The sequence below is a fragment of the Trachemys scripta genome, chromosome 1 (genome assembly GCF_013100865.1).
Source record: "Trachemys scripta elegans isolate TJP31775 chromosome 1, CAS_Tse_1.0, whole genome shotgun sequence".
Lineage (NCBI taxonomy): Eukaryota > Metazoa > Chordata > Testudines > Emydidae > Trachemys > Trachemys scripta.
This window is the reverse complement of record NC_048298.1, coordinates 190256408-190273479: the sequence shown is the minus strand read 5'-3', so window position 1 is coordinate 190273479 and position 17072 is coordinate 190256408. Positions and strand designations below refer to the sequence as shown.

The 17072-nt window shown below is 40.0% G+C and overlaps 1 protein-coding gene across 1 annotated transcript in view; it reads left to right on the top strand.

Annotated features, from left to right (window-relative positions):
• Positions 1-17072, top strand: part of DSCAM (DS cell adhesion molecule) — a 613017-nt gene that overhangs the window by 549096 nt on the left and 46849 nt on the right. Inside the window, exons 26-28 of the mRNA XM_034753123.1 lie at positions 604-894; positions 5126-5302; positions 13535-13565. Of these exons, the coding sequence (XP_034609014.1) occupies positions 604-894; positions 5126-5302; positions 13535-13565 (499 nt within the window). The remainder of the gene's footprint in view (positions 1-603; positions 895-5125; positions 5303-13534; positions 13566-17072) is intronic.

The following is a 17072-nucleotide window of genomic DNA, read 5'->3' as shown; positions in this document are numbered from 1 at the left end:
AAAATTGGACATTTTTGAACAAAACAGTGTTTCATTTCAAAATGTCAACATTTTGATGCTTTTGCTTTCAGTTTTCCCATCACAAAAACAGAAGATTATGTCAAAATTAACATTTTCCCACAAAATATTTTGATTTTGACAAAGTCCCTTATATCCCAAAATTTACGGCTGAAAATTTTTTATCAATTCTACTTCAAAGGAAGAATATAGCCCTAAAGGGCAATTCACTAATATACAATTTTTTTCCAAGTTTACCTGCCTTTCTATTACACTTTCACTTAGTTTTCTATATATTTGGTTTTTGTTTGGGCAGCAGTGAATAACATTCTGAAATGTTGGTTGTAGATTTTCAAACTGACTTGTGCAAAAGTGCAAACTGAGTTGTGCAAGTCCAGTTCACACAGAAGTGCATGCACACTATTTCTGGGTTTAAAAATCTGGGTCTCTGGAAAAAAAAAAAACATTTTAAAACGGGGAGAAAAATTTGCTGACTAGTGGACACTTTGAGAATGATTTATGAAAAAGGCAGGACCGTCCTGTCAATTATTCCTTATTTACTTTTATTTATTTTAAGTATTTCACTTAAAATATACTTTATCTTAGAGCCACAGTTTTCCAAAGAACAAGAACTCTTTGCCAGTATTAACACCACTCGAGTGCGATTGAACCTTATTGGCTGGAATGATGGTGGTTGTCCAATCACCTCCTTTACTCTGGAGTACCGACCATTTCGGACCACAGTATGGACAACGGCTCAGCGGACGTCACTTTCTAAGTCCTACATACTTTATGACCTCCAGGAAGCAACTTGGTATGAACTGCAAATGAGAGTGTGCAACAGTGCAGGCTGTGCAGAGAAACAGGCCAAATTTGCCACACTCAACTATGATGGCAGTAAGTGCATCCATTTTATGTATTTGGTTTAGATCAGTGGTTCTCAACCCGCTGCCACCCGGCCCCACAAGCTCCGGAGGTCCAGGATGGGGCAGCCGCCTGGCCCCACAACTCCAGGGGTCCAGGGTCGGGGTGGGGGCTGCCACTGCCCTGTCACCCAGCCTCTGCAGCCCAGGTAACATATTGTGGGCCACATATATGGCCTATAATGATAAATAAATTGAGACCCACTGGTTTAGATGCAGTTTTTGTGTAATATCTAATGTTTCTCTTCCATCCAAGAGTCATTTTGATTTTTTTTTTATGACTGGTGCCTGCAACCATCACCAGAAAGAGTGTGATTGGCTGCAGTGTCATTCCCTGGAGTTTCTTTGTGACAGAACTCCAAACTCACTAAGTAACCTAACACTGAACAACTCAGAGTGCTGGACTAACAGTTAAAACTAGTCCTTTTTGAGTGTAGTAAGTTATTTTGGTGCAGGAGGTTTCCTTACTGTGTTATACAATCAGTGCTGGCTATAACTCAAGTACCATCAGCTGACTTCTTAGTGTTTTACTTAGGCCCTTCTGTCTCCTCCTTCTCAATCCTTTCACACACAGTTTTTCTACCTTTTCCTGACATTTAAAAAAGCCAAGCACAATAATTACCGCATGACTGGATCTGCTGTTTTAAGCTGCACATTAAGTTGGGATGTTGTGAAAGGGGCAGACCAGAATGTATAATAAAAGAACTAGAGCAGTTAGCCCCTAAATTCATATGAAAAACTGTTTTCTAAAGGCAGCTCACATGCTTTTTGGTCAGTAGACGGTAAATAATTTAATTCACATGACGTTATCTAAGTGCCATTTAACTTTGTGTGCTGCGATATGGACTCTGCAATAAGAAGACAATAAAACTGTAAAAGTATTTATATTTCAATGGGGCACTGCTTCTGGTCAACTGGAAAAATCTCACAAAGAGCAGCAGACATTTATGACACTGATTATCCTGTTTGATAACAATGCTTTGGTAGTGAAGATCTACAGCCAAAGTGGCTACAGTCAGCCTTAGAGAAAGAGAGTTTGATCTAGAAAAATGAGCACATGACTGGGAATCAGAAGAGTTTGTAGAGCAGGATGGGAAGCAGAATTTTATCTAAATGAAAGGATTTTTTTCATCCCAAATTGAGACAAAAACCATGAAATTCTGAAATAATTTGTTGTAGAAACACCAAAACATTCCAGCCGCAGGGATGTTTTTCAGTGTTGCCAAAATGAAATATACTCCTCATGTTCTCTGGCTCCTAACTACTCTCTGGTGGGCTGCCAAGATAGGGGGAGCCATAGAGCTGGAGACAATTTTCCAATGGAAACTCAAAATATTCTGGCAAAATTTAAATATTCCTTAGGAAAATTCTGATTTTGCAGAAGGTGAATTTTCTATTAGAAAATCATTCAGATGTGAAATTTCCAACCAGTTCTATTCATGAGTGCTAATCCTGACCTTTTTGACTGATTGTGTGACTTAGGGCAAGTCATTTTACCAGTCTTTGTTTCAATTTCCCCACCGGTAGAAAGGAAATAATAATACTTCTGAATGTACGTACTGTAAGTTGTTTTAAGGACTATTGTTCTGGGGTTTTAAGATGTAAAGTGCTACAGACGAGTGCTTATTAGCAATAGTAGAATTTGGGTAAAACCTTCAGAAAGTTAGCAGAAAATTCTGAATTGCACATCCTTTCAGTTATTTGGTTTGCATTTGGTTTGGAACAGCTAATAGGTGTTAGGTTAAATGCCCTAAAACATAAAGCTCTGTACAGCCACTTGGTCTGAAAGGCTAGAGCATTCATACTAGAGCTCTGTGAAATTCTTTGATTTCAGTTCCCACACATGTCAGCTAACCTTTCCCAGTGGTTTAAGTTTGCAGTATTTTGTGTCCCCTCTATTTTTGCTTGCGTTTCAGTTACATTCAAACCAAAATACTTAGGTTTGGATTCTTAGCTGTAAGTATCCACTGAGCATAGGGGCGGGGACGGCATCGGGGAATACAAAGGAGCCAGTTTTGGATCCCTAATTCTAAGGCTGGTTCAGTACTAATCCTGGAATAAATTAGACCAGTTCAGTAGCAGCTCTAAACTACACTAGTTGACTAGGCCCACAAAGGCCCATCCAACAGCCAACAATAGTTGGAATGCAGTAAGACACTCTGGAGTACCAGGTCCAGAGTGTATCATGGGATATGTAGGCTGGCTGGGGAGGCTGGCCCATAGGGGTAAATGGGGTCATGAGGCCCCCGAACTACAACTCCTATGAGGCACCACAGCAGCTCAGGCAGATGCAGATGAATGTTGAACTGATCCAAAACAAAACATTTGCAAACTGAAATTATTTATAACTTTTTGTTCTGTGAAAAGTCTTGATATTTTAACTTTTAATGGCAATTTGGGATGAAAACAAATGTTGAAATATCAGAAATTGCCATGGGATGGAAATTTTGTTTTTTGCTCAGCACTAATTACACACACTAAACATCATACACTGATTGGGTGAAGCATATATAATTCTATTAAACTTGTGGTACATATTGTATTAAACTAACAGTGCTCATCTATAATGTACCAGGTTTGCACTTTATTTAGAATAGCTATAGAACATTTAATGTATTTACCTAAAAACTGAGGTTTTAATTTAAAGTTAGGACATTATTTTAATACCACTTAAGTCAAAATATAGCATCGCGAAAGACATATTTTTAGATACTACTGAGCCTAACTCTCTCCTCAGCCAAAGGGTATATGTAACTGTAAGTGAAGGCAAATTTTAGTCATTAATATTCAGGAGAATTTGGGATGATTACTTTGCAGAGATTAGTTTGCCCTTCATTATTTTGCAGCTCTTTCCATATCTTTAGCTGATCATTCTCTCTGTCATTTCCTTAGCTAACCATTTCCGTTAGTTCTGTGTAAATGAGTTTTCATGCTTTACTCTATAAAGCTGTTATTATTCTTGGTTTCCTATTAAACCACATTATTTCTGGTATAACGTGAACACTGTAGCTCAGCAAAGGGAAAAAAAACCCTACACAATGTGTATGAAAAATGCTACCGTATGAAAATAAATGTGCTGAAGTATCTGAGATAACCTTGGACGTTGGCACATCCTGTGGTTACCCAAAGTCTTTTAGGGTATCACTGTGCTTATTATGTACAAAACAAGTAGCTATTCTGCAAAAAGGGTGTAGATCTTTACATTTGACCTGTAATTATGGCACTTACATTGCATCACATCATAATACTCGTATGATTTTGTATGCTACATAATGAGAGACAGCCATATGACACAATACAGGAGTACAGATGTAAAAGAGAATGTATCTGTTTTTTAATCCTAACCTCCTATCCATTCAGCAAGCAGATTGCCAGTTTTATGCTTCCGTAGCTGGTTAAAATTAAATAACATCCATCTGCAGTCATCAGAGTTCACAATACTTACATATTTCTACTCATGTTCCACACAAATCTACATTTTATAGCCTCATTTGTGGATGCATATAGCAGGTTACTAGTAATCAGGAAGTGAATGAGAACCTTCTCACGATTTAAACAGCTTTCTTTAGAAAGTGCTGCATGCTGCTCATATCCCTGAAAAGGAAAACAAAGAGTGAAGTATTACAGACCATACATCAGGGAATGATGCTGAAAATGCAAATGCATCCCAAAATGAAAAGAGCAAGTTGCCTGACTTATAATGGCTGTGCGTTATAAATTACTTCCCCTACTCCACTTCTAAAATCTCATGGCTTCCTCATACCCTTGTTGTCCTATTTCTTTCATGAGCTAAACCTCAGAAAGTCTTTATCAGCTCCAGAATTAGCAGCAGGTAGGTTATCTGAATTCAAGATCAATGCAGTGCTGCCCACTTAGACACCTGATACAAGAATGTTTCTGTTTAAAGGGCCCATTTGATGTACATAGCAGTGAATGTACATTCCTTTTTAAAGGAATACCTGATAAATGATGTAAATCTGTTACACAAATACTAATTTCCCATAGCAAAGAATGAAACACATAGGTTAGACTTTAGATCTGCAGTTTCTTTGTAATAGTTAAATATGTCATGTGTGAAGGTAATACCACGTTGACAAAACCCTCTTAATGGCTTGTATGCCCTTGGAAGATACAGTACAGTTTCTATGAAAACTCAACCTTTTCTCTTCATTAATAGGCATCTAATGTCATGACACTGTTTCCAGGTACAATCCCTCCACTCATTAAATCAGTTGTCCAAAGTGAGGAAGGTCTGGCGACCAACGAAGGGCTAAAGATGCTGGTGACCATTTCCTGTATCTTGGTGGGGGTCTTGCTGCTTTTTGTGCTTCTGCTGATTGTGCGAAGGAGGAGGAGGGAGCAGAGACTGAAGAGACTCAGAGGTAAGAGAGGACATCTGGCATTTATTCCCACATACTCATAGTCACCTAGCGTGAATGTATAAATGGGGCTGTGAAGAGAAAAGCTTGTGAGACTTTGTATGGTGTACCAAAGATATTTTTCTACATAAAGTGTCATTTTCCTGTGATATTAAGTTAGTAACTATAGTAATACAGGTGATTTGTCTTGAAAAAAATCTTTTTTTTACATAAATGAATATTGTAAAGAAATAACTTTTTGAAAAATAAATCTCATCTCCATAAGCAAAGTGATTATTTTATCTGGGGGAAAAAATCATGAGTTCCATTAATTTATTTTTTTTTAAAGAATTTCAGCATCCCCTAGTTACAATTTCTTTGAAAGATCATATTGGCTGTTCTTTGGGGGAGAGAGAAATCCACTTTTCAAGAAAACATAAACCACGCATCTAGGATAATTCTGATGCAGTAGCCAGATATCAATGAGCTAGAAAAACACACCCATCAATTCTCTGACTTGCTCATGTATATTTGCAAAAGATGTGATCGCATATTGCTTATTGGGATGGGCATTAATTATATTGTATAATGTACTGTATTATAGCAGGAGAAGTTTAATAATAGCATTCTTCATTGTTCACTTCAAATGGAAAAAGTTTTATACTGTCTATCTAACTCTGCTCTCCTATTATATCTCGTTTTCTTTGTTGTTGAGCTGTCCCTTTCTCTAATCAATACCCTATTCATACATAAGTGTCTGCACTTGATATAGGTATTAAAGCTATGAATTAATGCAATTTCATTGTTTCTTCTGATGAATGCACTGATCACTCCATCACCACTAATTGCAATGGGGGCAGAGTACCATAGCTGCACCCTGCCCTGCGTGCCTCATGACTTGGCTGTGTTTGTGAAGCGTGGAGAATAGTACATGACATCAAGGCTTACTGAAATTATTTTGTTAAAAGCCTTTCACAGCCTGCACTACATAATACCAAAAATATTTGTAATCCTTAAAATGAGTTTATTTCCAAGTACTGCATGAAAAAAAATTAGTCATAGATATTGCACACAACATGTGTTCTTGATGATTAAAACTAGGGCCAACCCTAGGTTTTTCAGGATAACATGTGGAAATCCCTGTTCATCTTCCCCCCAATATTAGTATCCACCCTCCTTTTCTTCAAGTTGCTTCCTGCCTTCCTGTAGTGACACCTGTGTGTGTGTTGACGCAGGGCCCTTAGAACTGTGCCGATGCGTAGGTTAATCAGAGGAGGAATGATCTTGTATTTAAAGCACAGTACAGGGAGTCAGGTGACCTGGATTCTGTTTCCTGCTCTTCAGTAGGTTTCCTGTGCGACATTAGTCATGTCACACTTTGCCTCTCTATGCCTCAGTTTTCCTCATCATAAAAATGGGGATACTGATACTTACCTACTTCTCAGAGATATTGTGAGACTCAATCCTTTAATGATGTAAAGTGCTTTGAGATCATTGGGTGAAAAGCATTATCATTATGCACATCCAGAGTAATTTTACTCTGATAATTAGAGTTTTCATAGATTCATAGATTATAAAACCAGAAGGAACCATTGTGATCATCTACTCTGACCTGCTGCATAACACACGCTATAGAACTTCCCTGCATTAATTCCTGTTAAAGCATAACTAGAACCTATATTTTAGAAAGACTTCTAAACCTTGATTTTAAAATTGCCAGTGATGGAGAATCCACCACAGCCCTTGTTAAATTGTTCCAATAGTAAATTATCCTCATGGAAAAATGTGCACCTTGTTCCTAGTCTGAATTTGTCTAGCTTCAACCTCCAGCCATTGGATCTCATGGTATCTTTGTCTGCTACATTGAAGAGCCCTCTACTATCAAGTTTCTATTCCCCATGAAGGTAGACTCTGATCAACTCACCCCTTAAGCTTCTCTTTCATAAACTAGATAGATATAGCTCCTTGAGTCTTTTGATATAAGGCATGTTTTCCATACACACAGAATGCTACAAAAGAATCCTCAGCATCCTGCCAACCTATTCTAATGAAAACCTGCTTTGGAACATTACATGGGGACTTTTCACATGCCAATGAGTGGGTGTAAATATTTCATTATCAAGACATTCAAGACCCCATTCTGTCAAACTGTATAGAGTGTGAAACTCACCCTAAAGTTCTTCTAATTTATTAAATTAATCCAACTCAGAGAAAAATTATTTGTGGTTCTTCTCTGAACACTTTCCAGTTTTACAACATCCTTTTTCCATAGTGGACATCAGAACAGGACACAGTATTCCAATAGTAGTCACACCAGTGCCAAATACAGAAGTAATATAACCTGCCCACTCTTACTAAATATTCCTCTGTTCATACATCCAAAGATTCCATCAGCCGGTTTGGCCACAGCATCACACCGGGAGCTCATGTTATTCTAATTATCCAGCATGACCCCCAAATCTTTTTCAGAGTCACTGCTTCCCAGGATAGAGTCCCCCATCCTGTAAATATAGCCTGCAGTCTTTGTTCCTAGATGTCTGATCTTACATTTCACTGTATTGAAAAACATATTGTTTGCTTGCCTCCAGCTTACCAACTGATCCAGTTGGTATCAGTGACCTTTCCTTTTCATTATTTACCACTCCCTCAATTTTTGTGTCTTCTGCAGACTTTATCAGGAAAGATTTTATGTTTTCTTCCATGTCATTGATAAAAATTATTAAATAGTATAGGGCCAAGAGCTGGTCCTTACAGAACCCCACTACAGACACCTCTGTTTTGACAAGTCTGAATCTAAACTTTTCATTCCTGAATAGAAGTTGATATTTTGACTTTTCATCCCATTTCAGGATCAAAACAAATGTCAAAATATTTCTTACAGTTAAAGTTTAACATGGCCCTGACATCTTTTTCATAGATTGATGTCACTGGCAGTGCATTTTTCATAAGAGCATTCTTTCCATGATCTATATTTGGGGTTACGGTTATGATCTAGAATGAGGTTATGGCTTCAGTTCTGCCCAGACAAATTAAGCAACCTACCCAGTATTCTCTTCCTTCTAAAGCATTTTACTGATTGGTTTAAAATGTAGAGACAGCTAAAAAATTGTCTTCCTCCAATATCGCATGATGTATAATTTATTTATTTATTTATTCAAGAACTCTCAGTACAGAGACACTACTTGGTTTTCAACCAGTTGTTTACCCAATTTTTCAGCCATATTGGCTGAGGCACTAGGAGGTCAAGGGATGCCTGAGGTCAATATATAGTGGAACCAAGGAAACTGCTGACTTTCACTCTTTTTCTGCTACCCGGTATTAACCTATCCCCCACTGTTACTGAAACAGTATCTCCTTTGCTTTGAATTTCAGCTCACTTTAATCCAAGCAAGAGATACCAGCACAGAATGATACCTCATACATGGCAAAGCCCAATTTAAAACTGCAGTACAGTTCTGATTTCCCCAGTCAACCCGAATGGGTTAAGAAATATAACTCGATGTCCCATTTTTCACATCCTGATGTAGTCATGTACCAGAAACCTTTGTAGCATGTACAGATAACATGCCAATGAGTGTGAATTTCTGCTTCAGTTAATGTTTTGAACATATTGTTGTCTTATTGCAATTGGCACAGGTGTTTTTTACCAAACGTGTAAAGTATTCACAGACTTTATGAGTAACCCTTCCTGTAGTCTCGGTACATTAGTTTTCATTCAGTAAGTCACTGCCATGCACGTGTAAGCTCTGTGCAGAGCATGGAAGGCACATTTAGCCCTTGTGCATTATGTTGTCTGAGGCAATGGACCAACTTGGGCAGTTGCTGTGCTAAATATTGGTCCTGCAGTTAAACTGCAGCATTTTCTCATTCAACGTTTTATGCAGCATTGCATAGGGCTGTAGGTTTCCTTCTGGCAATCTGGGTGAAATTGTGAGGAGATGCTCCCTTACACAAATGTTGTAAGGCCAGCTAAATCAGCATATGAATACCCTACCACATATTTGTGGTGATGAGAACATAAACTCGCTCCATTTTTTTTCCAGATACAGTGAGGAGCACAATATAGCTGAGCAGCAGCTGAGAATATCTGGAAAGAGGTTGCTTGAAACCAAGGGAAAAGGACACACGCGTGGGCATATATTGATGCTGCATTGCATTTATTCCAGACAAGTGGCACTGGGTGATTCACAGTGTATTTGCTTTCTAGAGCCAATTGGACAGGCTGCAATTTAAAAAAGGAGCAAACATTTAATGAAAAAACTTGTCCTTGGTTTCAACCAGCATTCTAGCTATCTGTAGTCTCACGGTAGGAACTATGAGTTGCTGATTTAAAGCTTCCTGCAGGGTAGAGGAGAGTTTTTATGTATCACAGCAACGTTGTTAAGTCTGAGTTGTGGATAATATTTGGATCTGGTCTCTCCATCATCCCAGATATTGCTGTAATTTGTCAGCACCAAGAAACACAATTGAGAGCTGCAAGAAATCAGAACTTACTTTGCATCAATGGCTGCATTTTCTAGGCAATATAAGCTTCATTTTCCCTTGTCTTTTGTACATAAAGACCTTGCCAAGTCCTTAAAAGTCAATGTTAAAACCATCATCGACTTCAGCTAGAAGCAGAAGCAGGCCCTTAGTTTGGTTTATAATTTTAAAAATATTGCTCTTGTTATTATGTAGCACCATTTGTATAAATTGTCAATCAACTGTTAACAGCAAAATCCGTTGATGTAAGAGAGAGAGAGGCTCAGTGGCACAGTGATTCAAATTAGATGGGGCATTTCAAGTGAAAAAGCCCCCTCTTCTCTCCGTCCCCCGCTATCTGCTCTTGCATTGCATAGGGAAAGAGAAGGTTAAAACTGAAAGAATGGAACGAGCAGAAGGGGAGAACAAACATTCAGCTACTTCAGTCAGAGTGAGGTATAAAACCCAACGTATATGGATAAGGTGGCTGGTGTCAAGATGTAGGGTATTGCAAATCCCTGTAGGATTTTAAAAGCAAAGAGAACCCATTTTGCATTATAGTCAAAGTTGAATAAAAATCCATTAAGAGTGAGGCATTAAGCTAGTGGAGATATGCTCCCGTCTCCTGGAACATGTGAATGGTTTGCCCATTGTATCCTACATCTTTGGAAGTTTAGAAATCTGACATTTAAAAAGACCGTGTATGAAGAACTTGCAATACATGCAGTAGACCCCGGAGGTGATTAAGGAATGTAAAAGATTTCAGCAGAGGCAGGGAGAAGATAAAGACAAATTCTGCCAGTATCCTGTACATGCTGCTAGATTTGCAAACAAGGAGACAAGGGAGAAAAAGGTAAATTAAGGGTTCCACATGACCAGTATTTGATAGAACAACTCCTTAAAAGCTTGAAACTTGAGATTTGTTTTCTTATCACATTTCTTTCCCTCTGTTGCACCTGCACACTGCTTTGTTGTTCTGGGATAGCTTGTGATCTCTGGACTCACAAGTTTTTAAATTACTTCATGTTTTGGATGTGGGGGGATGCACATCAGTCTTTGTTTTGTTAAAATGCCACAAAAATAATTATATTCGTTTTGCAAACAAATAGAAGAGGCAACATTGAAAGACAGACTTTGAGTCGACCAGCCTTCAAAAGGTTCCCTTTTATCTGTTCTCTCCGTTGATAATGATACCCAGAAATGGCTTTATTTTAATAGTAGTTGCAGTGGTGCCTATGAGAATGTCTACACAGCATTGTAAGCTTGGGTCTGTGGGACCTGTGCCTGCAGACTCAGTGTTTCCAAGCCTGCACTTGAGCATCCACATTGCATTTGAAACCTGGGCTTCACAACCACGCTAGTGTATCCGTACTTCCCCGCTCAGATCTGAGTCAGAACTTCAGCTTCGGTGGGCATAGACCATGATATCCGAGAGTTCCTAGCGCTTTCGCCAACTGTAGTCACTCTCAGGCTTGGTTCATACTGGGATGTGGGAGAACTTGTCTGTCTGTCCAGCTGGAGTACGCTGGAAGTGTTTTGAGTGGTTTTTGCCCATCAATATATCCAACTGAGCCATTATGTATCTGCACACCCCCAAGAGCCAGAGCCATCAGCATGGATTCTAACCCAGTGGAAGAACTTCTCCACCACATGCCGTCAGTCCTATTTCAGGAATCAGGCAGAGCATCTGCGAGATGCCGGTGGGCATTTCAATGTCAGTTTTTGGCCTGCCGAAAGCACCTCTCAGAGAGGGACACTCACATGCCAGTTACAACCCAGCTGATGCTGTTCATGCCTTAGCTGTAGACTCCTCATATGTAGATTGGTGCTTCTGGAGCAGGGCCATAAGCACAGACTGGTGAGATCACATCATCATGCAAACCTGGGATGATCTGCAGTGGCTCCAGAACTTTTGCATGAAGAAGCAGATGTTTCTGGAGGCTGGTGATCAGTTTACCCCAACCATCAGGTGCCAGGACACCCATGTAGAGGAGGTCATATATGAGTCCAGATGCAGGTTGCTATAGCCATCTGGAAGCTGGCTATCCCAATCTGCTACAGGTCCCTGGCTATCCAGTCTGGAGTTGGCAAATTAGCTGTGGGGGTTGTCATGGCACAGGTTTGTGAAGTGATCAGGACTGTGATATACTCAGAGGTGGTGGGCATTACAATTGTTCCTGAAATAACTGCTGGCTTTGCACTGGGGCTGTTGATGGGACTCGTGCCTACAATTTTCCCTCCTCAAGGAGCATATGAGCACATAAACAGAAAAGGGTATTTCTCTGTTGCTATGCAGTTCCAAGCAGGGATCAGCACTCCATTGTAGGAGACATTTACAAACAAATAACATAAAGTCACTCCCAGCCCCAGACAGTTTACAATCTAAAAATTAGATAATCTGTAGCAAATGAATAAACAGATAAAAGGAGCAGGAGGAGGGGAAGGGAGGGAGGCTACAGATGCAAATTGAGTTTGGATCTCTAGGAGGAAAAAAAACATAATCTTAGAAATTGGAAATTGGAAAACCTGTAAATAAATATTCATAATAAATAACATAAAAAGCTTCCTCTTTCTGAAATATATATTAACTGGGGAGCTAGCTAATCTCAAAGAGCCACCATGGACTTTTGTGAGAGGCAGGTGGGACAGTTTCTGAATACTGGATGTCAGATTGGATTGGGACTCCTGGGAGGAACAAGACCCAACGCACCCCATTTTCCTATCTGTCTGAACAGCCCTCCTCCATTGGCCTGGTCTCCCATGAGAACTGCTTTGTCCTTGCTGCCAGTTCCCAACTGCTGTCTGGAAGATGTAGTCCCTCAAAGAAGTCAGGCTGAGGATACAGCGAACCATTATGACAAAAGAAACTTCAAGGTGGTAGAGTCTCAGTGTGAGACTTAGTTCTTAGGGGATTACCGTGGAAAGTTTTAAAATAAGAATTAAAAACTAGTGGCTTGAAACACAAAAACACGCTCTCAAATGGACCTTTACTCCTGGTTGGAGCCCTATTGAAGTTGTGAGGGAATAAGGGTCCACCCACTGGGATAGTTTTGAATGACTGACTCTTATGGGAATAAGCTGCTACCTACTGATTTGTATGTAGGGCTCCCTCTGAACACAAAGGGGTAGTTCTGCATAATAGCTAATGGAATGGTGTGGATACCTGATAGTGACAAAAGAAGCTCAGCCTTTTGTGATCTTCCTTGGCCAATTCTCCAGGCAATTAGATTTGGTTTGGTGGTGCCTAGGTAGGGGATTGCTCATTCATGTCATGACCTGCTCCTATTCAGAGGTACCTGAAACTTTGCGAACTGCTTTAACTCATCTTGATTTCTTTTAAGCTAATTGTGTTGAAGAAGGGACAGTGCTAATGCTTTTATTAGGGCTGTTCTCGTTTTTATGTTGTCTCTCTCTTCTACTGAATTTCTTTAGCTTTTTCAAGTTAAATTCTATTCTGTTCTAAATTTAGTTTTCTTCAAAGTCAAGATGAACAGTTTGCAATAAAGCCTTTAATATGTTCCCGAGCATTTTCACTGCCACTGGAGAATTATACATGCTCTGTGTGTCAGAAAGATATATGATAGTCAAATGCAGTTTTAACAAAAATAAGGAGCTTTAGAGGCTATTATGTCTTGATGGCTGATCTGAGGAAAGAGAATAATCTCTAATAAATGGCTGGTCTGAATCTTCCACTCCTTAATAATCCATCTACCAAAAAACTTTCATTGTGGCACAAACATTAAAGTGTTAACTAGCTACTTATCGGGTACTAATATTTGCCCTGTTTTCTTCTAGATGCAAAGAGTTTGGCTGAAATGCTTATGAGGTAAGAATAATGTTTATTAATTCCAAATTTAATAATGTTTCTGGTTCAAGGGATTATATTCAAAATCATTCTTGGGAACAACTTAATTATTAAACCTTCCATTCCTGAATTCTTTGTATGTATGTGCCAAACACACCATTTTAGTGTCTCTTAAGAATGAGGACAGTGATTTCTAATGGTCCAGAGACAAGCAGAGTTCCACAGAAATCTGGCCAGTCACATGGTGCTGATTCACCTCTTTGTTTCCCCATCATGTTAGAAGAGGCTGAAGATGCATTGAACACTTTCCTAATATTGGATGTGCATTTAAGCAGTTGCTGAACTTGCTTCAGGGATTTTATTCAATCAGTGAAAAGAGAGGTGATCAGTACAGTCATAAGTAGCAAAAAAGGTGACCTATGAGACAATATCTCTATTAAGATGTGAACCCCAATATAAAAAGGTTTGAGAACCCTTGGAGGTACTGGATTAAATTGCAGAACATGTTTAGGTCCCTTTGGACATTTTGCCTGTTCACGGAAGTGTATTCATAATATGCATAAAGGGAATTGCTCTTCAGAGATCATCTTATTGAAGGCAATAAATGCCTGGAAGCACATATTTTAAAATACAATACACATACATACACACACACACGCACACACATATCATTGCTAGCTGATTATAAGTAGAGCTTTCTGAAAGTGGGGACAGTTTATTTATTATTTTGCTGTTTTGTTCTAAGTCATTTCACTATCCAGAACTATAATTCTTTTGTGAAATGACAACAAAATGACTTTTCTTGCAACAATAGCCTACAAATATGGAAATTTCATATTTTCAGTGTTTATTGGTTTGTCTGGAAAAAATGTTGAACTTTGAAACCATTGTGGGTTTTTGAAAATAGGACCATTTTGGTTCATATTAACTGAAAATCGTACTTATTTTTAAGAAAATAAAAACCTTCAGGATATCTGATGATTTGCCAGTTTGGACCATTTTCAAAAATTCAAACTCCCCCATCTCTGAGGTTTTAGATTTCATTTGAATTTACGGCACACCTTAGTTATTAGACTATCTCTGTCTAGTGTGTTGGTGATACATAGGGTTAATCGGTTAACCTAGATTCAAATATAGACCCCCATCCCGCAAACACTTACATATCTGTAGAGTCCCACTGACTTCAGTAGTATTGCTTGTGTGGGTACAATTACATATGTGCATGTTTGCAGGATTGGAGCCCTCACTAACTGTAAGCGACAAGTAAAAATAATGTCAATAGAGTCATTCTTTGGTGTTTCTTCATCTCCCAAAAAACCCACATAGTTCAGCATATTTGGCAAGCCTCTGCTCAAAAGAGACCCAGTACTAACATAGCAGATCAGATCAAGTTGCATTGGCAAAAGTTTTAGTTTTAGTTTTAGTACAGCTATCATGTTACTTATCTGTAGTCATTTCTTCCAACCTTTAATTTTTGTGAGTATTGATAGTCATTCCTTCCCCCATCCCATTAAAAACCTGGTTGCTTGATTTAAAAAAATCTACTGCATATATATCTTTTAAAGATACAAATAACAGCAAACAATTATCAAAATAGGCATTTTGAAAAAAATATGTGATTTAGGACAGTTTCAAAAGTGACAGTTTCAAAAGTGATTTACGACAGTTTCAAAAGGTGCTCAACTTGTGGCACTTTCTGGCAGCCTGCTTTTCAGAGGGCGTGTGCACAGCACATTCTGAAAAATCAGGCCCCTTTAAGGGTTACCTCAGATTGGGTAACCAAAAACTGAGACTCCCAAAATGACTAGTTAACTTTTGAAAATTTAGGCCTTTTTTAGACAAAGGAGACAAAACCCCAATAATCCACAGTCACATATGTTAAATTTGTTGGTACATTATGAATAAGATTTTTTTATATTATACCAAAACCTAGTATCCTATACAAATCTAGAAAGTCTAGAAATCTCCCTTGGGGATATTTGTGCCCCTGTGAGTGCATTTAAGAATAAAAAGGGTTAAGGATGGTGCTTTAGTCTTTGTGTTGAATGCCTTGGTTTGGTGTATTTAAGTCAGATCCCAGGGGAAGCTACGCAAGCCCCACTTATTAACAGTTTAATGAAAGTTGTATGATTTGCCCCTTGCACCTCAAATTAGTAACAGTTACTAGTATTTGAGCTCAGCTTGGTGATGTTTCCTTTGGCAGCAAGTTCCAGATAAATTCCTCTTAACTGTTCATCATTGATTAGCATAAGGAACTGGCTCATGTTTCTAATTCTGAGCATAGACTAAAATATACGTTGCCCCTGAAATCTCTAACCCAGCCTTCACATTTACAAAGGAATAGTTTTCCATATCTCTTTTGCATTAACCTACTTACTGACCTCAGCCCCAAAAATTAATGAAGAGTCATGACTGTTGGCCAAGCATCCAAAATGACCTTAGTTTTACATAGATGCCATATGTAATCCCTTTGTGTATAAATGGGTGTGTAAGATTCAACCCTGTTGTGAATGTACATATTTTTTTAGTCATTCAATTGAGCGGGGGGGTTAATGTCTAGAGCAGGGGTCGGCAACCTTTCAGAAGCGGTGTGCCGAGTCTTCATTTATTCGCTTTAATTTAAGGTTTCGCATGCCGGTAATACATTTTAACGTTTTTTAGAAGGTCTCTCTCTATAAGTCTATATATAATATAACTAAACTATTGTTGTATGTAAAGTAAACAAGGTTTTCAAAATGTTTAAGAAGCTTCATTTAAAATTAAATTAAAATGCTGATCTTACGCCGCCGGCCTGCTCAGCCCGCTGCCAGCCTGGGGTTCCATTCACCTAGGCTAGCAGCAGGCTGAATGGAACCTGCGGCCGGAACCCCGGCTGGCAAGAGGCTGGCAGCCAGAACCCCAGACTGGCAGCGGGCTGAGCGGGGCCGGGGGCTTGGACCCCAGACCAGCGGCGGGCTGAGCGGGGCCGGCACCCCAGACCATCAGCGGGCCAAGTGGCTCAGCCCGCTGCAGGTCTGGGGTTCCGTCTGCTGGTTTCTGCCAGCCAGGGTCCTGGCTGCCGGCCCCGCTCAGCCCGCTGCCGGTCTGGGGTCCTGGCTGCTGGCCCCTTGCCAGCTGGGGTCCCAGTCGCCGGCCCCGCTCAGCTCGCTGCCAACCTGGTGCTCAAGGTGGGGATGTGGAGGGTGCAAGAGTCAGGGCAGGGGGTGTGGGGGGGTTGGGTATGTGTGGGGAGTGCAGGAGTCAGGGCAGGGGCGTGGAGGTGCTGGGTATGTGTGGAGGGTGCAGGAGTCAGGGCAGAGGGCTGGGGGCATGTGAGGGGGTGCAGGAGTCAGGGCATGGAGTGTGGGGGAGATGCAGGGAGTTGGGGTGCAAGGGGGTGCAGAGGTCAGGGCAGAGGGCTGGGGGCGTGTGAGAGGGTGCAGGAGTCAGGGCATGGGGTGTGAGGGGGCTGGGTATGTGTGGAGGGTGCAGGAATCAGGGATGGGGTCATGGGGGGCGATGCAGGGGGCTGGAGTGCAAAGGGGGTGC